The sequence below is a fragment of the Lepidochelys olivacea genome, assembly GCF_965140295.1.
Source record: "Lepidochelys olivacea isolate rLepOli2 genome assembly, chromosome: 5".
Taxonomy (NCBI): domain Eukaryota; kingdom Metazoa; phylum Chordata; order Testudines; family Cheloniidae; genus Lepidochelys; species Lepidochelys olivacea.
Genome location: NC_140415.1, coordinates 26,886,041 through 26,911,951, shown reverse-complemented (window position 1 = coordinate 26,911,951; position 25,911 = coordinate 26,886,041). Strand labels below are relative to the sequence as shown.

General features: G+C 39.2%; 1 protein-coding gene across 1 annotated transcript in view; it reads left to right on the top strand.

The window, feature by feature from the left end:
* Positions 1 to 25,911, top strand: part of NUP155 (nucleoporin 155) — a gene marked incomplete at its 5' end in the record, with an annotated part of 47,582 nt that overhangs the window by 8,376 nt on the left and 13,295 nt on the right. The window contains 19 exons of the mRNA XM_084628339.1: positions 28 to 133; positions 707 to 780; positions 1,130 to 1,221; positions 1,373 to 1,470; positions 1,955 to 2,107; positions 5,390 to 5,490; positions 7,214 to 7,384; positions 8,887 to 8,997; positions 10,503 to 10,597; positions 11,192 to 11,280; positions 12,703 to 12,765; positions 12,857 to 13,007; positions 14,967 to 15,033; positions 16,851 to 16,969; positions 17,192 to 17,295; positions 20,076 to 20,209; positions 21,897 to 22,088; positions 22,868 to 23,006; positions 25,219 to 25,354. Coding sequence (XP_084484465.1) covers positions 28 to 133; positions 707 to 780; positions 1,130 to 1,221; positions 1,373 to 1,470; positions 1,955 to 2,107; positions 5,390 to 5,490; positions 7,214 to 7,384; positions 8,887 to 8,997; positions 10,503 to 10,597; positions 11,192 to 11,280; positions 12,703 to 12,765; positions 12,857 to 13,007; positions 14,967 to 15,033; positions 16,851 to 16,969; positions 17,192 to 17,295; positions 20,076 to 20,209; positions 21,897 to 22,088; positions 22,868 to 23,006; positions 25,219 to 25,354 — 2,195 coding nt within the window. The remainder of the gene's footprint in view (positions 1 to 27; positions 134 to 706; positions 781 to 1,129; positions 1,222 to 1,372; positions 1,471 to 1,954; positions 2,108 to 5,389; positions 5,491 to 7,213; positions 7,385 to 8,886; positions 8,998 to 10,502; positions 10,598 to 11,191; positions 11,281 to 12,702; positions 12,766 to 12,856; positions 13,008 to 14,966; positions 15,034 to 16,850; positions 16,970 to 17,191; positions 17,296 to 20,075; positions 20,210 to 21,896; positions 22,089 to 22,867; positions 23,007 to 25,218; positions 25,355 to 25,911) is intronic.

The following is a 25,911-nucleotide window of genomic DNA, read 5'->3' as shown; positions in this document are numbered from 1 at the left end:
TAATGCTTTATATGTTTTTAATTGTAGGCTGAGGCAGGCTGGTTTAGTCAACGATGTAGAAAGATCAATCATTCAAAGAGCTCCCTTTCTTTCCTTGTTCCTTCATTGCTGCAATTCACATTCTCAGAGGATGGTAGGTGATAAAGTATCAATAACTGAAATGTTTATAAGTTAATGTAAAAAAAACCTTAGGCCAACATTTTCACACTTGGGTGCATTGAGTTAAAGATTATGGGACGAAAACAAGTGGTTGCCAATTCTGAAAATCAAGTTACTTACTTAGATCCCTAAATATGGATTTAGGTATTGAAGTCTGAAAATGTTAGCCATAATGGCTAAAGTCCCTGTTTTGTGGTATAAATTTGGTAAGTTTTACATACTGGAGTGAAAATATTGTAATCAGTATAGCAAAACTTTTACTAGAAATTGTTATACAAATATTTAAAATGTTTGTTTTGTAATGGATTAGACAGTGATAGTCTGTTGTTCTACTGTACTTCAGTAAAATATTAATATGTCACTTTTAAATCTGTTCCTGGGCAGGAGCCCATTGTAAATGGAATGCCCTGTATGAGTACATTCTAATAAGTGATTCCGTCAAATGCCAGGCAAATCTACCCTTGTAAAGTTTCAGTACTGTCAATTTTACTGTATTAACTAGTTTGCACCAAATCCAGTTTTGATTTTCACATGCTTTTTTTTGCAGATCCCATAGTTCAAATTGCCATTGACAATTCTCGAAACATCCTATATACCCGTTCAGAAAAAGGAGTGATACAGGTATCTGAATAATTTCCATGTCTTATTTGGAGTTTCTTACGTGCATATGTTATTTTTATCCTCCCCATCTGAAAAACTATGTTTGTACATTAGGATTCTCTATATGCCAGTCAAGACATGAAGGATTTCCCCCAGGGATTTTATTCCTGCATTTATTTCCCTCCCCCTCTGAACTATATTGTGGCCACAATCCTTGCTGTTGAAAACTAGGAAGGACTACTGCTTCAGTCCTCTGGTGTATGGAAGCTTGAGGCCATAGAAGAATTGAGAGCAATCTGAGTCACTGCATGATGGGATAAAGTTATGTGCATTAATTTAATTTAAATACTAAACTGTTATTAAATTACAGGTTTATGATCTGGGCCAAGATGGTCAAGGAATGACCAGAGTTGCTTCTGTTTCTCAGAATGCTGTTGTTTCTGCTGCTGGAAACATTGCCAGGTAATATGAAGTGTGTGATTGAAATACTTCCTATTGGGCAATCTGTTCGTTTCTTTTTTTTTGTTTTACCAAACTTTGGAAGAGTGTTGTGTATTCTCTGATTTGTTTATTGCATGATGTCAGTTACGTAAACTCTTTTCTGTTCTTTTAGGACTATAGATCGTTCTGTTTTTAAGCCTATTGTTCAGATAGCAGTGATTGAAAATTCAGAATCTATAGATTGTCAGTTGCTGGCAGTGACACATGCTGGTAAGAAATCAATATTACCTCCTTCCCTTATCAGTAAATAAGACCTGCTTAGGTTCGGAAAATTGGCAAACATTTTTCTTTGCAAGGTTGTCTGTCCCCCATGCATACTATAACATTTATATAGTAATCGTTATAATAATGTTACCTGTTCTTTGTATATTGCTTCATACATTCAAAGCACTTCAGACATCTGATAAATACTTGATCCTACCATATAACTATTTATGCTGTTTTACAGTTCAGGAAATAGGGGGAGAGTGGTTTGTCAAAGGTTACGCAGAAAACTAGTGGCAGATCAGGACCAGAATTATTTGACTTGGATAGAAGGATCATTTTCAAGAAAGGAATGTAATAATATTTATATAGAATTTCTTACAAGCTTCTGAATTAAGCCTTGCATCAAATATGTTGAGACTGTTAGCCACTTACAATATTTCCACAAAATCCATTGCCTAAGAGTGATCTCCTTTTTTCTTTGGCCTAGGTGTACGAATGTATTTTAGTACATCCCCATTTAAGCATCCAATGGCTCGACCCTCAATGTTAACACTGGTTCACATCCGCTTACCTCCAGGATTTTCCGCTGCTTCTAATGTGGAGAAGCCATCAAAGGTGCACAGAGCTCTTTATAGCAAAGGTAAGCCTTGGAGTGCAGGTTAAATAAGATCCATTCTTTAAGACTTTTATAAGTAGTCCCACCATGATTGCATTTTACAGTAGGAAACTTGGTGTAGGAAACTTTGAGTTTAACACAGGCAGTGGTACGGTACACTATCCTATCACTGTACCTCAAGTTTATCCTGAAAGACATTCTCTAGACATGACATAGTGATAGTTAGGCTCTGTGCCCATTAAGTCCTTGGTCTGTGAGCTTAGTTTGCCAAGAAGTGTGCCAGTTGTGTTAGTGATCTTGTCTGAATTACTAATTCATTTCATATAGGCCGGCCTAATAGCTTTCAGGTGGCTTCAGTTTTTGGTCACTTCTGACCTAGACCAAATTCAAAACTGTGACCCAGAAATGGAAGAAAACTCTTTATAGTGTAATTGACCTCTTCAGCCATTCAGTTGTCTTCCAGGTAAATTTTCAAAGACGCATAGGGGAGACATGCAACTAAGCACTTTAAAGTCCCTGAACACACTACATGACCAAACCACATTGCAGTTCCTCAAAATGTTACCCATTCGTGTTTGTTGTTCTTCTGTTTTTAATAAAAACATAGATTTTTGAGGCGTCAGTATCAAATTAAATTTGCTGTGTATTAACCGAGTTTAGTCATATTGTGACAAGGCACCTCCTCCACCTGTTCAGCCTCAGCGTTTCTCTATCTGGTGGTGGGGGCCTGGAGTAAATTGGTCTTACTCTGGAGGGTCTCCCTGTCCTTCACCCCCATCTCCTTTATTTTTCAATATTTACAAAGTAGGCCCAAGTAATACTGTTTAGCCAAACAAAAGAAACTCAAAATACAAAGAGAGAGTACCTTTCCTTACCCCCTCTCTGGGGTGTTGCCTTATTATGCTGGCTTCTGGGTGCCAGTCCTTCCCCAAACCACAGTTGGCTTGATTGCATCACATATAGGGAGGAGGGCAGCCTTCCCCCCAGGAGAAACCTTTTCTCCTTACTGCCATTACCTCTGCTGCAACTTGTCTCTCATCTCTCCTCCTCCTCTCTTACCAGAAAAGGGGTTTTTGAAGATCACAGGCAACCCTTAATTGGCCTCAGGCTCTCCAGTTAAACTGAGGTAACCTTTTCAGCTCGAAGGGAAAAGGGCCTTTACCATTTTAGGGCTGATATACCTGACTTCCACCACTCTCTTATAACCACCCTAGTCCCGCAGCCCACTGGGGATATCAGCTGGCAGCTCCTCCACGGAGCCGTGAGCACGGATGTGTATTTGGCATGATTCACTCCTGTCCCTGAAGCCTGTCCCTTCTCTGGTGTGAGGGAGACCCTGCCGCACATTTACCTTGAGTGCATCAGTTTGCAGCCCCTTTTCCAGCTACTCCTGGACCTCCTTTTAAGTTTTTGGCTGCACTTCTCCCCCCACCTCCTTATATATGCACATCCTATCCACGGTCCCACAAAGTCATGGGACCTGCTCGTCAGTTTCTTCCTAGCGATGGCCAAGGTGGCCATCTATAACGGCAGGGAGAGGATGTTGGCTGAGGCGGTTCTCTGCGACTGTGGGGCCTATTTCCAAACCTCCCTCCGTTCACACATCCAGGCAGAGTTCCTCTGGGCAGCATCTGCTGGTTCCCTTGACATGTTTGAGGAGCAGTGGGCGCTGGCTGGGGTTCTCTGATCAGTGTCCCCTCAGGTTTCCTATTTTTGACCCTTTGCCCTTCACACCTGTCTCTGTTATTTTGTCCATTGTCCTCCATAATTACTTGAGTTTCCAGGCTCTGTGGATCGTCCCCATGGGCTGCGGGATGGTCCTTTAGCCGTGGGCGAGCTTGCACTCACCCATCTCCCTGGAACCCAATAGGACCACTCACGTATAGGTGTCAGATCTGACTTCGTCACACTCTGAACTTTGAACCCCTTCTAAATATCTGGAATAAATAGCCCTTGCCAGTAATAATAATAATAATTAATAATGAAGACTTACATTGTTCTTTATATGTTCAGAACACTATACTAGTATTAATAAATCCTTATAGGTCTCCTGTGAGATAGTGATTGCAGAGTAGATGTTTGCAAGGACATACAGCAAGGCTGAGGTTGACCCATTTGGTCCAGAAAGTGGTTGTCAATCTATTTGCCATTGTGGACCACATATGTAGCTCTCGGTGCGTTATGTGGGCCACGTCCACATAATATATATGTTCTTATGTACCTGTCTGGCCCTGAGGATGTCACGTGGGCTGCAGTTGTGTGCTGATTGGGCCGCAAGTGGGCTGCAGGTTGAGAACCACTGGTCCAGATCATAGCAGTAACAGTACCCAACCTTTCTTCAGTAAAATTATTTTAGTTTTTTTCTTCTATATTTTTAGTTAACCTTTTTTCTGTTTAAACTTGTGCTACATAGCATATAGCTTAAGGGCCAAAAACATCATGCATCATTCTGTTATGATCTAGTTACCCTCCGGAAGTGTAGGGTGAAGCCATACCACTTTTATTGCCAGTGAACACTGGTAACAAGCAGTTGTTATTACTCTGTCATGGAAGACACAACTGTAAGCACATATTACAATCTGTGTATTTTGCATAAATATATACAAACAAGATGTGGCTCCTTGATTTCCAGAAAATTCTTAGTAAGGCCCTTGTGTTGTGAAGATTGGATATTCATGTGCCTATCCTTGAAGCGCATCAGAGAGTTTGTGTATTATTTTAGCACTGAACTCTTTCTTCCAGATGAACCTTGTGTCTCCAACTCTGAATGCAGCAATTTGCATTTTTGTCACTGCGCTAGTGATAGAGTGATGAATCTACTTTAGGGAAGAGCTATTTAAAATTTTCACAGCATGGAATTTATTATTAAAATAACTTCCAGATATTTTTTACTTTCAGGGTATATTTAAACATCTCATAATCTTTCATAAAAATCAGTGAAAAACGTTCAATTATTTCTGTCTTAATTTTAACCTTCATCCTTGTTTGTGTGCATGTATAGAGTATCTTGGAATACATTGTGTGCATATATAGTGCATGTTAGACTATACTGCAAAAGGGATCCAACAGACTGTTCAAATACAGACTCCTGAACCAAAAGAGCAGTTAAATATACATCTGCACTAAAACCCCTTAGATACTTAAGTTTATAAACTCAACCAATGGCTAGATGTTGATCCCCTTGTAAGATTAATTTAAGAATGTGTAGAATGGACTTGTACTGAATTTAAATATAGGTTTAGCAACAGTGGGCCTGATGTAAGTTTTCGCTTCCGCTACAGAGTCTTAATTTTACTCTTTTGTTAGGTGTCCTGCTGATGGCTGCTTCCGAAAATGAGGATAATGATATCTTGTGGTGTATCAATCATGATTCTTTCCCTTTTCAAAAACCAATGATGGAAACACAGGTAGTAACCTCTTCAATATTGTAAAGTAATATCAATTTTTTGAGGCGGCATGGAGAATATTATTTGAATATCATAGGCTCCATGAATCACTTTTTAAGTTCCTATATAGAAAAGGTAACTTACACAAAAACTCCTGTGACTAGTTATTTGGTAAATATTTATCGAGCTATGTAACTGTTAAGTGTAGTTTTTTTGTCATACCTGTCTCACACTAGGTATCTCTGTTTTGTGAATGGAGCTGGTGTCTTTCAGTTGGAGCTGCCACTTTAATAGTCTCCAGCTGAAGAACCCAGTTTGATGCAAAGTAGGATTGTAAGAAACCATTATAAATCGTTGGAAATTTTCTACTGTTTTTGTTTTGGTGGTGCCTGCAATGTGCAAGGCACTGTCCATAAACACAGCAAGACGTAGTCCTGCCACATAGCGTTTATAATCTAAGAGGAGCAACATTTACTTCTATGGGGAAGCAAAGAAATCTGTGGGAGACATAAATTCTGCACATGCGCAGTGGCGCAGAATTCCCCTAAGAGTAAACATTTGAAGGGCAGGGGAGATACTACATTATTTTTGTTTAATTAAACAAGTATATCAGCTCCGCCATACTTCCCTCAATCATTCCATTGGTTGGCTCATTTCTTGTAGGTGTCACAGGTGAAGGGTGGGTCTGTAGGAGAGATTTGAAGGAGGAGAGAATCATTGCCTTATGGATCAGTTCAGTTAGGGCATTCCATGGACAGGGTACAGCTTGGAAGAAGGCATGAAGATTGTTGTTGGAGAAGTGGACAAGTGAGCTGTCAAGAGTAGTATGGTTGAAGCAGTTTGGTAGTGTTTGGAGGAAGGGGCTGGTTGTGCCATACAGAGTTGAAACCTGATCTACAGTTTTCTCCTTTCATCATTCCCTGACTCACCCATCAGTTTCCTCCCTTCTGGTTCCTCTTTCTGTTTCTTTTCAGCAATGCTTGTGTAAGAGAAAATAAATAATGCTTAGATAGCTCCTATGTAGGCAGTTTGCTGTTTGGCCCTTCAGAAGGGCTTCTCCATCTATTCCTAAAATACACGGGGAGAGCTGGGAGAGGACTGATGATCTGAGTGGGTGTAGGAGCTGCTTGAGCAGCTTGGCGGGATCCCCGACATATTGGAAGAGTCCTTTCAAAACAAAACAACCATACGCTGAAGGAACACCTTGGAGACTAGACAGTTAGAAACTGGATCTAGGAGTGTGGACGAAAACAAGTAGGTGGTAGATACCTTTAAGTGACGTCCGTCCTACAAAATGCCTTGGCCTCAATTATATATCACTGTTGCCAGTCTGTCACCGGAAGTTTTTTAAAAATCTCATGTCTCACTTGCAGCTCTTGGATATTATTTAAAAATAAACAGTTTTTATGCATTTGGAGTTTTGTACAATTTGCAGCTTGATTTTACTGTTTGTATTATTAGTAGCATCATAGTGCCTCATTATGCTAATTGTACATACAAATAATGATCTGTCCCAAAGAGCTTGCAGTTTATAACTGGAAGTAGTTTAGCCAGTTTTTAATCTGGTGGGGTACATATGCATGTATCTGTTTTTAATGCCTTATTTTCTTAGGGGCTTGTTGTCTTAAGAGTACTTCAGTTTCTATGCTGTGTAATGTTAAATACTGGTTATTTAGATATCACCATTGGTGTGCAAAATGTACATCCTGTTTCAAACTTTTGACAATGTTCATCTCTTACTCAGATGACCACACATGTTGATGGACATTCATGGGCTCTTTCTGCCATAGATGAGTTGAAAGTTCCAAAGATTATAACACCACTGAATAAAGACCTTATTCCAATAACTGATTCTCCTGTTGTTGTACAACAACACATGCTGCCACCAAAGAAATTTGTTCTGCTCTCAGCCCAGGTGTGTTATAGATTTTTTTTTTTCCTGTTGTTTAGAGATTGGGAGAGGGAGAAGCAGAAACTTAAAGCTTAATGACTGACCCAGTGCTGAAAAGGGCTACCCATGTGCATGGAGTTTGCAGAGAATACCTTTGGTGAAGGTGAGGTGGGGGAGCGGAGTGGAAAAATGGTTAAGGAGTCATTTGTAAATTCTGTAAACCAACTCAAGGTTATAGGGCCAGATTATCTTCTGACATAAACTGGTATGTCTCTGTTGACTTCAGGGGAGTTACATGGGTTTATTATCAGCTGGTGACCAATAGTTCAACATACTCTTAGGGAATTTGTACACGGAGTTGGGGGTGTGATTGCTAGCTCAAGTAGACCTACTCGGGCAGAGCATGCTAAAGACAGCAGTGTAGATGCGGTAGCATGTGCTAGCTATCCCAAGAACGTACCCATGGGGTCTGAGTGGGTTATACATGGTGCAGCTAGCCCATGCTGCAACTACTCGTGCTACTGTGGCTACACTACTGCTTTTAGCATGCCATCTTCATGAGAGCTAGCACAAATATGTCTACTCAAACTCTGAATCACAGCCCCAGCTCTAAGTGTAGATATACCTGTGGATATGTAAAATTGGAACAAATGCAGGTTGCTGAGGTAACTGTATGAATCCTAAAGTTTGAAATAAGAGCAGAGATTTATTGTTAGGGGAATTTTGAGCAAAGAATTCCATTTCTGGCCACCTCACAAAAAAACTCCATGACGCAAGAACTTCGGTAGTTGTTTTTTATTTAAAAGGCTTACATTTAAAAATAGCTGAGATTAAGTAGTAGTAAAATTTAATGACTCTCTACAATAGGAAGGAAAATGTAGCAATAATTCAACCTTCTAATAATTTAGCAATTAGGAAATATAATAAAATTAATTGCCAGCTTGCTGCAGTCCTGTTGTAGTTTTGTTATCATAAGGCTATTTGTGAGTCTGGTTAGATCACACTACAGGACCCATCACAGAATGTACGGCTACATGCTATGAAAGTGGTCTAGAAATGCTGCAGATTATTGGGGACCTGATTATTGTAACTCAGCACTTGTCTTCACTGCTTTGGTTAGCTCAAGTTACTACACTCAAAAAAGCTTCCCTCAAATGAGAGCAGCCACACTGGAAAACAACACTTGAGCCACACAGAGTGATTGAATTAGCAGAGTGATGACTTCTGCTAACTCAAGCTGTAGCAAGTAGCTGCAGCCTCACTGCATTACTAGCTTGAGGAGTACTAGAACTTCAGCTGGTAACCCCGATGGACCAGCTATTTCAAGTTTAAAACACCATTTTACTTGAGCTAGTGATTTTTGTGTGCACAGGAGTTGGGTTGGAGCAACACTCACTATACCTTGAGCTAACATTGAAGTGAGACAAGCCCTCAGGGTGTTAGATGAATGTATTGAATTGTTGTTTGCCAATTAAAACATGCAGATCTCATTATTTCAAACTTTGTATTGCTTTATTTTACTTTAGGGGAGCCTTATGTTTCATAAACTCAGACCTGTAGATCAACTGCGACATCTTCTAGTTTGCAATGTAGGAGGTGATGGAGAGGAGATTGAAAGGTTTTTCAAGTTGCATCAGGTGGGAACTTTTAACTTGCCCTGGGGAAAAAAGTCCTCTATGATTAGACTTAGGGCTTGTCTATACAAAGAATTAGTGTATAACAAACTGGGTTGTAAATTCACAGCATTCTAGCGTGCTGCACACTGACTGGCTATGTGAACCCTGCTAGCATACACTAAAGGTTCCATGATGCAGTTTGACAGGGTTCACATGGCCAGTCAGTGTGCGGCAGGCTAGAGTGCTGTGGATTTACAACGCAGCTTGTTATACGCTAACTCTCCATTAGGCAAGCCCTCGGTGTACAGTCATATACTGGATTAGTTTGTGTTGTAAATGTGGCCATTCTTTGGCTTCAAAAATATTAGTTCTTGTATTACTTGTCATATCTAGGTACTTATATAGGCTTCCTCATCAAATTATCCGAGTAGCTATAAGGTCAAGATAATGCTGCTTTGTCAGTTGAACAAGCAAGATACTGTGTAAGGAAGAAGGTAACCATTTTTATGGGGTCTAAAAACATAAGGGTAATATTCTTTTCCTTAAAACTGTCTGTTTCATGTAAGTGACAAACACAGAATTATGACAAGAATTGGGAATGTAATTCTCTTATTAGAAAAATTATTAATCTTGAAAAAACTAGTGTCACAGTCCTAGTCCTTTTCAGAAAAGTTTTGTATGTGCTTCAGTGGCTGCAAATACTTAGAATCCACCTTCCTTTTTTACTAAAACTGGTACCAAGCAAGCTAGAATGAAACTTTTTCACAGAACTTGATTTTATTTGACATGTGTAGTTCTTTCTTAATTTCTACTTCACAGCATAGTAGTAATGAAACCTCACAATAACCTCTGCTATTATTTCTTTGAGAAGTGGGTGAGACGTGTTTTTTTTTTTTCAGTGGCTTATTTAAATGTTTAGTCCTTTAATAGCAAATACAATCATTGTAAATCATATAGATGTTTATCCTTCGTAACACTAATTTAATAAACTCACATTTCCATACAAGTATAATACGTCTTATCTATACCTATAAAACAGTTTTTCCATATATTTCATTTACTGCAAGCTTATTTAACCTGCCAAGAATCAAGAGCGTTCATAGAAAGCTTTCACGGGTCACTTTACCTGCCACAACAGAATCTCTTACTGTGACTGACTATTCCTTTCTGTTTAACTGACAAGACTCAGGCTATGTCTACCCTGGAAACACTACAGTGGCACTTACTACAGTGATGGAAGAGGTCCTTCCGTCATTGTTGTAAATCCCCCTCTCCAAGAAATGGTAGCTTGGTTGACAGAAGAATTCTTCCTAGTTCATCTTAACTACATCACACAGCGCATGATATTTTTCACAGCCTGACTGATGTAGTTAAGCTGACCTAACTGTAGCATAGACCTCATTGCCTCACTGTTGAGGCAAACAGAGCCTTGAATATTTTGTGAGGAGCCAATATAACTCCTTCAAACTTTTTAACACGATGGTCTAAATTGTTGTCACTCTGATAGAAATCATGATTTCCTACAGGAGGACCAGGCCTGTGCCACTTGCCTTATCCTTGCCTGCTCTGCTGCTGCTTGTGATAGAGAAGTGTCTGCCTGGGCTACCCGAGCATTTTTCAGGTAAGTTTCAATTAATTTGTAGATTATGCCTTGAATTTTATGTTTAAAATCGAATGCCACTACAGCCACAAAGGAAGCTCTTGGTATGTTTACAGGGGGCAGGAACTGTTTGAGTTCTGTATAAGTATTGTTTTAAAATTAGTGTAAACTCTTAACAAAGTAACATGGAACATGCATTTTAAATGCAACTGGTCATGCATGTATACTTAATTAGAAGTGAATATGAAACTTTTTGTTTTTTTAGAAGTTGTAACTTCTGCATAAAACTCATACTCCGCTCCAGAAAAAAATCAACAAATAAAAATGTCTTAATTGTTCAGAAAAAAGCATGTGGAATTTGTGTCTGTAATATGCTAATGACTTGTTGTTCATCTAACTTGTAATTATTCAGTTTCCAAATTTGAGTGCACAAATCAGTCATACAGTCACAAATAATTTTTTCTGAAAATTTTAGGTCAGTATTTTTAACTCAAGAAATGAAAAATTGCATTATTTTCTGTTTGTTTAACCACATTTAACAAAATAAGGCCTCAAAATCAGATGATCTAAGTATGTGATATGCAAGGAAGTTAGTCTTTGTCTGGCATATTTTAGGTATGGCGGAGAAGCACAGATGCGATTTCCATCAGCTTTGCCTCCTCCAAGCAACGTAGGACCAATTTTGGGTTCTCCTGTTCCTGCTAGTGAGTAGCAAATGTTTCATTGATCTTTTTTTTAATCTGAAATTTGTTTCATTTTCACAGCTTCTTGTATCTTTACCCTTTCTTATTTATATGAAATATTTTCCTTCTTTTCATTCACTGCCTCAATTTCAAGGAATAAACCTGGTGATTATCAGGGTTGGGTTTTTCCAACTTTTCTTTTGAATTATTTTGGATTTAGGAGTTCACTGGTGTGATTCTAAAATATGTCCAGGTGTTCTAAAGATGCTGTCATAATATAAAGGAAATACAGACTTCTTGCCATAGTGCCAAAAATCACCTTGGCAGCCAGAAAGCAGTTTATCAACACTATATTGCAGAATATCTTCTTACTTGTGTCATTCTCATACTTCCACAGGCACTGCAGGTCTACCCATATGTGGGTGATGGAAGAAATGAGAAGTAAAATAAGTTAATTGTTAGGATTTTTGACACAATCAATGTTATGACACAATCTTTAATTACATGATCACTTACTGTTTTCTCTGCAGTACCATGCCTCATTCAGTGCGCACGGTGAACCTGCTTTGGGAATGAATCAGGGTTGTGTAGTGAAGGAGCTTGTTGTCTGTAGGAACCCTGCCTCATTTATTGCAGAAGTTGGGAGGTGGCAGGAGAGACAGTTCAATGTCACCCTGGCGAATTGAATTCTACCCTGCCGCAGACATGTTCCGTGTGTTACTGGGTAAGGAACGTAAACCAAAATTTTCCCAGGTGGCCATTGCGTGTTCCTCATTTTCTGGATACTCAACTTGAGACACTTGTCTGGTTTGGAGAAATGATGAAAATTCACAGCTGCAACTGAAGTCAATGAAAGCCGCAATCTGAATATACAAAGTATTATATAAGGCTTATGTATCCTGAAAAGGTCAGACCCTAGGCTATGCAAATTGGACACCTAAAAGTAGTTGACACTTTTGACAATTTTGTCTTTAATCCCTGGCCTCAGTTCCCATGTGTAAAATGGGGATAATATCACCTCACCTCACAGGAGTGTTGTGAAGAGAAATTCAATCATTTTTTAGCAATGAGAATACCTTAGGAAAGCCCCATGTATTTGGTGCCGAGTTTGGATGGTGTGCAGTAAATGGGGCATGGTGCCACACTAAATGATTAGGATAAAAATAAATATTAAATAGCTACTCAGTCAGTGAGCATAAACGATTCTGTGCACCAAATGAGGAAAGGTCCTGTGCAAAAATAGTTAGTGATCATGTAATTAAAGACTTTATGGTAATGGATATGTTCACGGGGCCAAACTAAGGTTGCATAAGGTAGACTTATTTCTCATGTTTCTTAACTTCTGAGTGCTTGACTTGGCAATCTTAACATTCTTTTCATATCATGGGTTTTTATTGTTGTTTTTGATGCAATAAATGTATATATTGCTTTCTTTCACCTTAGGTTCCCCTATGCCTATTGGCAGTCCCTATCCTAATCCAAGCTTTTTGACAACACCAGTACAAGGTATTTTATTTTTTCATTTTTTGTTGTTTTCTCAACTAGATTTATTTATATCAAAAGTAAATGGATTAATCTATATGTGTCCCTGTCCTAGGTTTGCAGCCTCCGAGTATGTCAACCCCAATGTTTGCTGCAGCCAGTTCAATGTCTCAGGCTGGCGCATCCATGAGTGGTATGATGGGCCCAGAGATAGTGTTTTCAGGAAAACACAATGGCATCTGCATATACTTCTCTCGAATTATAGGGTGAGTTGTTTGTGTAAAAGATGTTTTGTCACTCAGTTCATAACATAGTCTTTCTGTCCACTAATGGCTTAGTATTTGCTTTTGATACTGTATTTACTATAGTTTAATAATTAAGAAGTGTGTATATGTGACTAATCTAGGTAAATTCCAGTGGACTAGTGTAATCACATGCTACATGCTAGCTTCTCACTACAAGTGTGTAGTTAGCCATTGTAACGTATGTACAAAATGACCAATCTGTTGGCCGCCTTCCCTCTCTTAGACCTAATAGCACCCAGGTTATCCCACAGAAAGTATATCATCGCACATAATAGATGCAGCAGGTGAAGGAGTACGCCTCAGCAATTTTTTGTTCCACTTTCTCCCTTCCTGTTCCTTGTGTTTCCTTCCCTTCCTGTTCATATGGTATCTGTTATCTCATTCCCTTTACAGCTCTGCTAGTATTGCATTCTGTGGGTGAGCTGGGCAAGAGATCTACTTAGGCCCTGATACTGCAGTGGGCCGTCTACAAGCACACACCCCTGCAAACTCGTTTCTTACGGTCCAGTCCTGCGAGGTGCTGTTTGCTTTCAGGTCCTATTCAAGTCTGTAGGAAACAAGAATGCTCATCACCTCACAGGGCTGAGCCCCTAGTTTGTAGCCTTCTTGGTTAACGGATTTTTAAAAACCGTGTCCTATTCTGAGCAAGTTGTTAGTGCTTACCAGTAATAAATAATAGTATTATTGATCTCTAGTATGCTGGACAATAGCACTGCAGAAATGGGGATTTTGGCAAGTTGTACCTTGCCCTCTAACAGTGTGGTAGTAGGAGGCCTGTTTAAGAACAAAAACCCTCTTTGGTACTCTACAAGTACTGCCTTTAAGAAAAAAATGTGTTTTATGGCATATCTCAGGGGTTTTCAACCTTTTTGTTGCTTAGGCCCCCCTCTACATGCTACAAAAACACCAGGGCCTGGTGGGGGCGGGGGGGAAATGGGGGCTCCAGGCTGGGGCATAGGCATAGTTTTACTTCTGTTGGGGGGGGGAAGGACTGGCGGGGCTCGAGCCAGTTCCATACAGGAGGATCCAGGGAGGGAGTGCCACCTCCACCCCCTGACTCCCTCAGTAGGCCACCCAGCCTGTCTGGGCTGTGGAGGGATGCAACCAAAAAATATAACTCCAAGAGGGGACTCAGTTCAGAAAGTCTGAAGTCCACTCAGGGTGCAGGGAGGGGGTTGCTAGGGGCTGTATGCGGGCAGGGGAGTAGCTCAGGGTGCAGGTAGGGGTAGCTGGAGGCTGTGTGCAGGCAGGGGGGTAGCTCAGGATGGTGGCAGGGGTTTGCTAGGGGCTATGTACAGGCAGGGAGAGGCTCCCAGTACAGCTCCCAGATTCAGCGGGATGGGGGGTACTGGGGCTTCCGGCTTCAGCCCCCCACTTCTCCTGGCTTGGGACGGGGGGGGCAGGGGCGCTTGGCCATCTTCTCACATCGATCCCAGCTTCAGGGACTTGGTGGGACGCCGGCTTCAGCCCCGCACCATTCCCGGCTTCAGTGCTGGGGCTCAGGGCACCGGGTTTCGTCCGCGGAGTTCCACGGACCCACAACTGAGAACCACTGGTATATATGATAGTTGCCTGCCTATTCTCTCATCTTCTGAGACTACTATTAGCTTATGTGCAAAATAATTTGAGGAAATCAAACCTAATGTTCTTAAAGCACATAAAGAGGCTTTGTTTCTTTAATTGTAATTTGTGCCTACCTCATTCTGAAAGGTACAGAGCTTATGCTCATGATTTTTTATGAATAAAGACCCTGATTTTTACAAGTTGACTCTTTGGGTTGGATTCAGGATGAAGGGAGGGTTTTTTAATTCATAAACATTGGCAATTTGTATTAAGAAATGGTTTAGAAAAGAAACAGTTTTTCAAGGCCAATGGCATTTTTGTTAATTTATTTGGTGTTAACATACTTTTGTATTTCAGAAATATTTGGGATGGCAGTATAGTAGTTGAGAAAGTTTTCAAGAGTGGTAACCGAGAAGTTGTTGCAGTAAGTGGGAGATTATTTGGTCTTTTAAATCTTCCTTAAAGACTTTATTTATTTCTCTCTAGCACTTTTACATGTCCTCTCTTATCAGTGACACTGCATTGTGATACTCATCGCATTTTCGCAGAAACAATAAATATTTATTGATTGTATTTAATTGCTCTTTACAGGAGGACTGGGAAGGGGATGTAAAATCTTTCACGTCTAAATTACTAGTTTAAAGTTTTACCAAATTAGTGGTGCCTAAAAATTACTAGCTGCTATGTTTGGTGATTTGTATGAAATCCATTGGTCTTAGTCTTCTAATACACATTATTTCAAAAGAATACCCAAACTGTAATTTAGTGCATCCTGTTTCCTTTGCTGACAGCCCCAGAAGAATGGCTGAGCAGAAATTGATCTAAACCTTTGTGTAGCGTCCTAGCTTGTGACAGAGTGAGTCAACAGAAGAGCTCTGCATCTCCATACAGACCTTTGCAAGGTTTTAGAGTAGCAGCCGTGTTAGTCTGTATCCGCAAAAAGAAAAGGAGTACTTGTGGCAACAAGAGAGTATTTCATTTCCCGATGGTGTCAGCTGGCACCAATATTCTCTTTAAAAATGCAAGGAAAATTATATATAATATGCCTGCAAATGTTCTAATAAACAAAAATCTGCATAATCTCTGATATTCTAGTCTTGAGCTTCTACTGAGTCTATGTGGCAAAATGTGTAGTGGATTTCTGAGTGGATAAACTTCTGAGTACTAAATTAATGCCAGCCTCATCTTCTTATTCAGCCAAATCTAGGTTTGGACTGCGGTCTTCAGGTGGAGCATGATAGTTAAGGCTATGATTTTGGCATGGAAATTTTTATAAATTTCATGGCAAAGTTGTGGGGAGAGGGAAGAAAAGTCACGGAAAGGTCAGCAATAATGTAGTTTTTGCTACATCAGCGTGCACAAGGGCTTTTAAGTAGTAAAAGCAAGCTTACCCTATTCCAGGCTTTGCAGCCTTGCATACATGATCTAAGTGCCACTCGGGTTTGGCATGTCCTCCCCTCATTTCCATCTATGGAGGGGCATATGCTCCAGACCTGAATGGCATGGTGACCATGTGCTCCACATTGCGATGGCCGAGTGGGGAGGCAGATATGGGTGCTGGAAGGACTGCAGAAGTCCAGCATGACCATCCTGAAGTTTCTTTCTCCACCACCTTCTTCCCTCCTCTGACCCCAACTTCTTATCCTCCCTGCTGGTGAGTCCAAGGTCCTCAAGTGACGGATCCATCCCAGACTCACCCAGTCCCCAGCACCAAGAGGAGCCACCGCTGCAGTTCTGGCAGGTAAAGGCCCAACTGCCAGCATGCGGCACAACACAGAACAGGACCCAGCCAGGATGCTGCACGATGCAGAGTGGAAGCTGGTGCCAGCTAGCCAGGCTGTGGTGTGCTCCTTTCCAAAGAGGTTTTAAAAGGTGGTGAGGCCCCTATTTAAAAAGAGCGGGAGGGAGATAATGGTCCTCCCCGCCCTATGGAGCCAGGCCCAGCACCATGCGACAGATGCTGTTGCTGCAGAGTGAGTGTGGGATGGCCTCCTTACAGACTTCATTCAGATTCATGATTACTTTGAACACCGTGACCTCCATGCCAAAATCATAGTCTTAATGATACTGCATTAACTCCACATAGCACTTTCAATATGTTGTCCTTTTGGTCATATTGTCTTGATAGTTTTTATTCTTTAGTGACCGTTTTATATCTCTCAGCTGAAAATTTAAAAGGTTCAGAGATTTGAAAGAAGTATTTTAAAGAAATTTTAAAGAAGCTCTCTCCTTCTCTTGCAGATTGAAAGCAGTGTTCCATCGCACATGCTAGAATCTGTGCTACAAGAACTAAAAGGTTTACAGGAATTTCTGGACAGAAATTCACAGTTTGCAACAGTAGGAGCTCTTGGAAACCCAAGGTAGGATTGAATATGTTTGGTTTACAAAAGGCATAGAAGTGCTACTTTTTTGAAAATTATTCCATATAGATACAACAATGCTGTTCAATTTGGCTTAAAGTGTTTGTTACCTCTCTAATAAAACATATCTACTCAAACTCTCAAACGTAGTTTTTAGTTTCTTTTTAAAATAAATGTTCAGGGTTTGCACTAATAGCTTCTTAATTTATTTTGGAATTGCAGTTTTAGCACCCCAGCTAACCTGCAGCAGAGGTTACTAGGGTTCATGCGGCCTGATGGTGGAAGTTCTCAGCAAGTGCAACAAGAGCTCCAGAGGAAGTTCCATGGTAAGGGAAGTACTCTTGAACAATGAGTAGCAAAAGGTGGTGCATCCAAATGGTAATCTCTCACTGCTGTTCCAGTTAAGAGCCTGAATAAAAATGCAGAACTGGCTTTTCTGAGTAAACTGTACTCAGAAGTAAGAACTGTACAAAGAACGATGTAGTCTGGGTGACATCAACTGTTCACATTTTGCTCTTCATTTCTGACAATATATATAATATTTTGTCAGTACCAACATTTCTGCATTTATTTCTATGGGGAAATTGGTGTGGGCATTTCCATATGGTTCCTCTGGGGACAAAGCATGTGCCCAACATAAAAACTCAAATGTAGACTTAGCAACACTTGCTAGTCTTTCTGCTTTGAATTTGATGGGTGACATCACTCATCACAGAGTACAAATGTTTATCCTGTTTAGGATGAGTTCCAACTGGATATAGTAAGATTTAGTATTCAAACTGACTCCTTAAACAACTCACAAACATAACTTTTGTCTGTAAAATGAATATCAAATTATTAAGGACAGTAGCATCTAGCTATCAGAGGTATAGCAAACCACAGGTCACATTTCCCATGACATTTCAATAAATTAAACTAATTAAAGAAGTTTTTAAGCTGCTTTCTCCTCTACGAAGAATTAAGTCAAAATCTTGTGTAGTTGCATATGTTTTCTCAGTCCTATTTCTTACACTCAGAAGCACTGGGATAAAATAAAAGTTAGACTGTTGTCTGTACTCTGGTCTTCATAAAAAAAAAAAAAAGGCTCCAGAAGTGACCCTGGCAATTACAGTCCAGTTAGCCTAACTTCAGAACCAGGCAAATTGGTTGAAACTATAGTAAAAAACAGAATTATCAGACACGTAGATAAACACAATATGTTAAGAAAGAGTCAACACAGCTTTTGCAAAGGGAAATCATGCCTCACCCATCTATTAGAATTCTTTGAGGGTGTAAGCAGGCACATGGACAAGCGTGATCCAGTCAATATAATGTACTTGGACTTTCAGAAAGCCTTTGACAAGGTCCCACATCAAAGGCTATTAAGCAAAGTAAGGAGTCATAAGATAAGAGGGTAGGTCCTCTCATGGATCAGTAACTGGTTAAATGATAGGAAACAAATGGCAGGAATAAATGGTCAGTTTTCACAGTGGAGAGAAGTAAATAGCAGTGTACCCCAAGGATATGTAATGGGACCAGTTCTATTCAACGTATTCATAAATAATCCAGAAAAAGGAGTAAACAGTGAGGTGGCAGTTTGAAGATGATATAAAATTTCTCTAGACAGTTAAGTCCAAAGCTGACTACAAAGAGTTCCAAAGGGATCTCAGAAAACTGGGTGACTGGGCAACAAAATGGCAGATGAAATTCAATGTTGACAAAATGCAAAGTAATGCACATTGGAAAACATAATATCACCTAAACGTACAAAATTATGGGGTCTAAATTAGCTGTTACCACTCTGAAAACATTGGCTCAATGTGCAGTGACAGTCAAAAAAGCTAACAATGTTAGGAACCATTAGGAAAGGGATAGACAATAAGAAAATATCACAATACTACTATGTAAATCCTTGGTATGCCCACACCTTGAATACTGCATGTAGTTCTGATGGCCCATCTCAAAAATTATATATTAGAATTGGAAAAGGTACAGAGAAGGACAACAAAAATTATTAGGGGCATGGAACGGTTTCCATATGTGGAGACTGTTCATCTTAGAAAAGAGACGACTAAGTGGGGATATGATACTGGTCTATAAAACCACGAATAGTGTGAAGAAAGTGAATAACAAAGTGTTATTTATCCCTTCACGTAACACAAGAACCAGGGGTCACCCAATGAAATTAATAGGCAGTAGGTTTAAACAAACGTAAGGAAATACTTCACATAACTCACTGTCAACCTGTGGAACTCATTGCCAGGGGATGTTGTGAAGGCCAAAACTTAACTGGGTTCAAAAAAGAATTAGATAAGTTCATAGAGGATTGGTCCATCAGTGGCTGGACCATTTTTGTGTGCATGCCAAAACTCAAAAAGTTTCTTTCCAAACATAGTTGTGGTTTCCAAGTGACCAGTAGTGGTTGCATCTTCACAACATGCAAGCACTTAACCAAAGAAGTGAATTAAGGACATCATAAGTATTACATTGCCTACATAGTCAACATATTGTATCCAATATAAAGATATTCATATTTCATCATAACACACCCTTAACTCCAATCCATGGATTGGGTTTTTTTTTCCTTTTTATTTTTGTTACTTAGATTTCATGTTTAAGGGATGCTGTTAAATAGAAAAAATGCTATTAGTTAATGCCTTACTATTATCAATAATTTATTTACATTACCATAGCAGTCATAAGTTAAGGAAATTTCTAAGTAAATTGTTTATAATTGCTGTTTCTAGAATAATTTAGTATAGTTCATTTAATACACTTTTTTTTTAATTTATGATAAATTATTAATCTGGACTTCTATTTGAGGCTGGTCAATATATGAAATCAGTATGCACATACAGAACTATGTTTATTTTTCAAAAAGGTCTTCTGTTGTGTTTGTAGTTGGAGATGAGTAGTGACAAATTAGTATCTGTTTTGGGAAGTGTTGAGATTTAAAGATCCACACAAACAGGAATGAAAATGAAACATCAAACAGCAAAGAGAGAGGAAAAAACTCCTTAAAAATATGGGGAAATGTCATTGTAAAACAAAATTTGGCATGGTAACTCAAGAAGACCACATGTAGTACCTGAATAGAAAATTACCCATGATCTATTCAATGTTACAGCAGAGGCACAGTTAACGGAAAAGACCTCACTTCAAGGGATCCAGCAACTTGTTCACAAAACCTGCCAAGCTTTAGCTTTGTGGAAACTTCTCTGTGAGCACCAATTCAATGTTGTTGTAGGTGAGCTTCAGAAGGTATGGGTATAAACTTTACTGAACAACAGTCTGTTTTTTAGTTGATTGCATTTAACAAGTCTGGACTTCTTAAATATGTATTTTAAACAGTTAGTCTAATCCATTTAAATGGACTTCACAACCTATACAGCATGTACAGAGATTTCTAGAGTTCAGTTTTCTTGGTGTTGCAAGTATTCCGTTAAAATAAAATCTAACGTGTTGCTCTCACACCCCAAACTAATTAGCCGATTTGAAATGCTATTAAGTAATATTGGATTTGCTTTTTTAAAACTCTGCTTAGAAGTTAATATTGAGTTTGTTTTGAGCAAAGTCTGGGAAGTGCAGAGTGAAGACAATGGGACTGAAATGAGCCTGCATAGAAAATTCACTCCCTGCCTTCTGGCTTGCAAAGGTCTAGCAGAGGAAGAAAGGCCCAGGTACCAGAGGCTTCAAGTCCCAGCAGTTTTGGGATGCGAAAGGCTGTTCAGTCCTCGAGGAAATTTGTGGAGGAACTTCTGCTGCTGCCACCATTGAGATAATTGGCAGATGTGTCAACAAATGCTGCAGCGAGTAACTCAGGAGACACCTTTGGAATCTAAAGCCTATATAAAACACAGTTGATTTCAGTGACAGAGAAAGTAGAACTGAAGTCACCTTTATAAAGGAAAGAAAGTAACTACATTTGTCTTGTATAAACAACATGGAGTATTCTAAGTTGCCCATCAATAACAGTTTTAATCAAAGTTCTTTTGTTTGGCAATGAAAAACATTGCACCATTAGCACCAGCCTAGCACTAGCAGTTAATTTATGAGCATAAGTAATTCTGTCCTGGTGATAGTGAGGATAATTTTAAATATGATTTGCAGAAGTGTGTGTGTGTACGCGCTGAGGGAAAGTATCTTTGTTTTATTTGTTGGTTTAAAAAATGGACATGGGAGTTTTCTCAGTCCCCTACTTTTGAGGTTGGAAGTGATTGTTTTAAAAAAAGAAGCATTTCTCCAGTGTTTGTCAAGAGTTAGTTAACTAGCTGTTTAAAACTAACAAAAAAACCTTTCTCTTGCATTCTTGCAGTTTTCAGTCTCTTAAGAGATAATACCACTAGTTTGCAAAAAGATTCACATGACCAGATATTTCTATGATTTTTTAAAAAAACAGGATGATAATCTTTAAGACTTTATACAAAGAAGCAAACAAGGGTGCAAACATGCATAATTTCCTTTGCGTCCAAAGTCCTTTGAGTCACCAGTATTCATTTATCCATCTCTCTTAGATAGATATATGGGCCCCAGTCCTACAGTATCTGAATGTCTCACAATGTTTAACATATTCGTTGTCACAACAGCCCTCTGAGGTAGGGACATAGTATTATTCCCCCCGTTTTACAGATGGGGAACCGAGGCACAGAGACTTAAGTGACACAGACTTCAGGCCACACAGGAAGTCCTTGGCAGAGCAGGGAATTGCACTCTGCTCTTCTGAGTCCCAGGCAAGGGCCATAACTGCTGGGCCATCCTCTTTAATATAGTATTTTCTATTTTAATCGTTAATATGCATTAAAAAATGTGCATTGATTCTGTGAATTTTGGTCATTGAAATTTATTTGTTGGGAAAGCAGCTGAATTTGCTTCTATTATAATAGCCCTGTTTGGAAATGTGAGAATGCTGCAGCTTTGGAAATATAATGGATTTTTTTTCTTCCAATAGGAATTTCAAGAGCATTTGAAGGTTACTACTTTCAAAGACTTAGTAATTAGAGACAAAGAGTTAACTGGAGCACTCATTGCCTCTCTCATTAACTGTTACATCAGAGATAATGCTGCTGTGGATGGCATCAGTTCACATTTACAAGATATATGTCCACTTCTGTACAGTACTGATGATGCTGTCTGTTCCAAGGTATAATGTACTTTCGATTATCTGTGGTGAAAGTGAGAGGTATTCATGGAAGGCAGAATTGTTTTGTATAATTGTTCTTTTGCCTTAGCAAAATGCTATTGTGCATTTTATATTAATGTGTATATATTAATATGTATCCTCTTGGAGCTCAATGTAAGCCTAACAGAAATTACTTTAAATGTGCTGATTATCATTAGTGGTCTTCCATCCAAACTTGCAGAATATTAGGTAGTGTGATCAAATGAGCACAAAATGTTTGTGCTCTTGACTGTCAGATTTATTTGCCATTAAATGACATGTCATTTGGTAGTGACACAATAGCTAAATGCACATTTTCCATTATGAATCTACTTTTAATTCCATCTCCAACTTTATTTCCTTTAGATTTATGTAATAGTTAAAAAGGCATGTATATAAAACCTCTGTTGCCCTAACATTTAAGCAATCTTACAACACTGTAATCCACCCGGGAGCATTAAAAACAAGCGTTCAAACAGGAACTAATTCATTCATTTCAGTCAGCCAGTAAACCAGTAACAAAAACCTCCTTTTGTCCCTTATTTTGGTTACAGAATCTTTCTGCCTAGAACTTGACATGTTGTCTCTGGGCAGAGAACTTTTTTTTTTTTAAAAAAAAACAAACTTGAAGTGATAAGGTCCGTAGTACTTCAGGCTTTGAAACATGTGAGTTAACAGAAACTGAGTTATTGCAAAGAAAATCTTCATGACAGTGTAACTTAAATTAATAAGGACTTAAATTTCCAATTGTTTTACTGTAGGCAAATGAATTGCTTCAGCGGTCCCGACAGGTTCAGAGCAAATTGGAAAAAGAGAAGATGCTAAGAGAGTCATTGAAGGAGTACCAAAAGATCAGCAATCAAGTGGACCTTTCTAATGTCTGTGCACAATATAGACAAGGTGAGAGGCAAACAGCACTGGAAACTTGACAACTTTTGAGTTCAGTCTTTGGTTCAGACCCCATTTTTACCTCTTTTTGGCACTTCAGATCAAAGCATAGTATTCTTGGAGTAGCCGAGAGATAATCCAGAAAAATATACATATAGGTAAGAAAAATGAACACATGGAGTCAGAGGAGCTTATGTACAAATTCACATTCTAAATATGTTAACTCTTTGCCTTATTTTATGCTGTTATTGATAGTCATATTTCAGGATGGAAGGAATCTAAGCAGCTCATTTACATTTGTCCATCAATAGGCCTAATCTGTAATGATTCTTCTTTTCACCATAGAATCATAGGACTGGAAGGGACCTCAAGAGGTCATCTAGTCCAGCGGTTCTCAGCCAGGACTCTGGGGCCCCCTGGGAGGCGCAAGCAGGTTTCAGGGAGTCTTTCAAAATAAACCAGAAAGCAGGGCCAGCATTAGACTCACTAGGGCCCAGGCCAGAAAGCTGAATTCCAAGCCCTGCTACTCAGGGCTGAAGCCAAAGCCCGAGCACTTAGCTTCACAGAGTTCCTTGTGGTGTGGGGCCCTGGGCAGTTGTTCTGCTTGCTATCACCTAATGCCAGCCATGGCTTTAAATCTGCTGAAAAACAATTCTGGTTGCACAGATGGGCCATGGAATTTTTATAACGTGTTGGGAAGGCCTCAGAAAGAAAAAGATTGAGAATCCCTGATCTAGTCCAGTCCCCTGCACTCAAGGCAGGACTAAGTATTCTCTAGACCGTCCCTGACAGGTGTTTGTCTAACCTGCTCTTAAAAATCTCCAGTGATGGAGATTTCACAACCTCCCTGGGCAATTTATTCCAGTGCTTAACCACCCTGACAATTAGGAAGCTTTTCCTAATGTCCAACCTAAACTGCCCTTGCTCTAATTTAAGTCCATTGCTTCTTGTTCTATCCTCAGAGGTTAAGGAGAACAATTTTCCCTATCCTCCTTGTACCTCCGTCAACCTTTTATGTACATGACTATTATGTCCCCACTCAGTCTTCTCTTCTCCAGACTAAACAAACCCAGTTTTTTCAATCTTCCCTGATAGGTTATGTTTTCTAGACCTTTAATTGTTTTTGTTGCTCTTCTCTAGACTTTTTCCAATTTGTCCACATCTTTGCTGAAATGTGGCACTCAGAACTGGACACAATACTCCAGTTGAGGCCTAATCACCACAGAGTAGAGCGGAAGAATTACTTCTCGTGCCTGGTTTACAACACTTCTGCTCATACATCCTGGAATGATGTTTGCTTTTTTTTTTTTTTTTGGCAACAGTTCTAACTGCTGGCTCATAATTAGCTTGAGATCCACTATGATCCCCAGATTCATTTCTGCAGTACTCCTTCCTAGGAAGTCATTTCCCATTTTGTGTGCAACTCATTGTTCCTTCCTAAGTAGAGTACTTTGCATGTGTTCTTATTGAATTTCATCCTATTTACTTCAGGCACTATACTTGTTGAATTTGTTTGGGTTTTTTAATACATTCATGGTTGAATTTCTGATTTTAGTGTTGTGTTATCCATTCCACAAATGGATTGTTCTGTGCATAAAGAAGTTTTCCTGATGTCCATTAGTGTCATGTTTTTTATTTCCCTCTGGTTTTTGAGCAAATTTCATCCATAAATAGCTTATTGTTAGCCCTTGCATTTTATACACATCAAAATCTTCTTTTATTTATGGCTTGTCTTGATTAGATTTGAGCAACTCAGGCATATTTTTCCTATTTAAAAAATACTCCTGTGCACTGTTCCACATTTTCTACACTAAATTGCCAAGGCACTTAACCATTTGGTAAAATTCTTCTAACAAAACACTTAGGGTAGAATTTAAATGGCTGTTTATTGTTGCAGATGTTGTCTCATACTATACATGTTGTTGAAAGATCATTCTGTGTTAACCTAGCATTCAGAGAAAATGAATTCTTTTTGTAGATAATCATACAACTGCTGTAATATTCAAAATGATTTGGGCCCCAATCCTTCAAATAACTTTAAGCATGTCAATAGTCCCCCAAATTAAGCATGTGCATAAGTGTTTGTAGGATCAGGGCCACTGGGAGTGAGGGGAATTCTGGCATTCTAAAATGGGAAGTGTGCAATATATTCAGTATTGTATAGTAGTTCGCAGTATGTTTAATATTGTGATGGACCAAACTCTCAGTTCTTCCTTATCTCAAGTGCGTTTCTATGAGGGTGTGGTGGAACTGTCTCTTACTGCTGCTGAGAAGAAGGATCCTCAAGGTCTCGGACTTCATTTCTACAAAAATGGAGAACCTGATGAGGATATTGTTGGACTCCAGGCTTTCCAGGAGAGGCAAGTTTTCAGGATATACGGGCAACTTTATTCAAGGCACTTTACTTATAAGAACTTTTCCGCTGATTTGGGTGGGATGATAGATAAGCCTTCTAGAATTAAGAGCAGGATGAGAACACATTTTTCTCAGTGCATGTTTCTTAGATAGTGATAAGATGTGCCATCTTTATTTTGGCCAAAAGGTTAACTGATCATAGGTAATAAGATATGGTTTGGGGAAGGTTGTCTGATCTAAACTTTATATAATTGAATTAACCTGTAACTTGTTTTAAAAAAAAAAAAAAAAAAAAAAAGGGAATTGTGGATGATATTCAGGATTATAACTGCCCCCCTTTACAGCACTATTGTTTGGGGGCAGCAATGACTTCAAGAATATCTGTAAAATGTTTGCCGGGTTTAGTCATGTTACTTTTTTAATGGAAGATGCTCCATTATGAAAAATATGACCTGACTGAGGAGTAGTATTCATAGTGTATAGCCCTTAAATTATTTCTTATTGGGAATAAGCACCCTCCAAGGCCTTTGCACCCTGCCCTCCTAACTGAAAGGAAAATAGC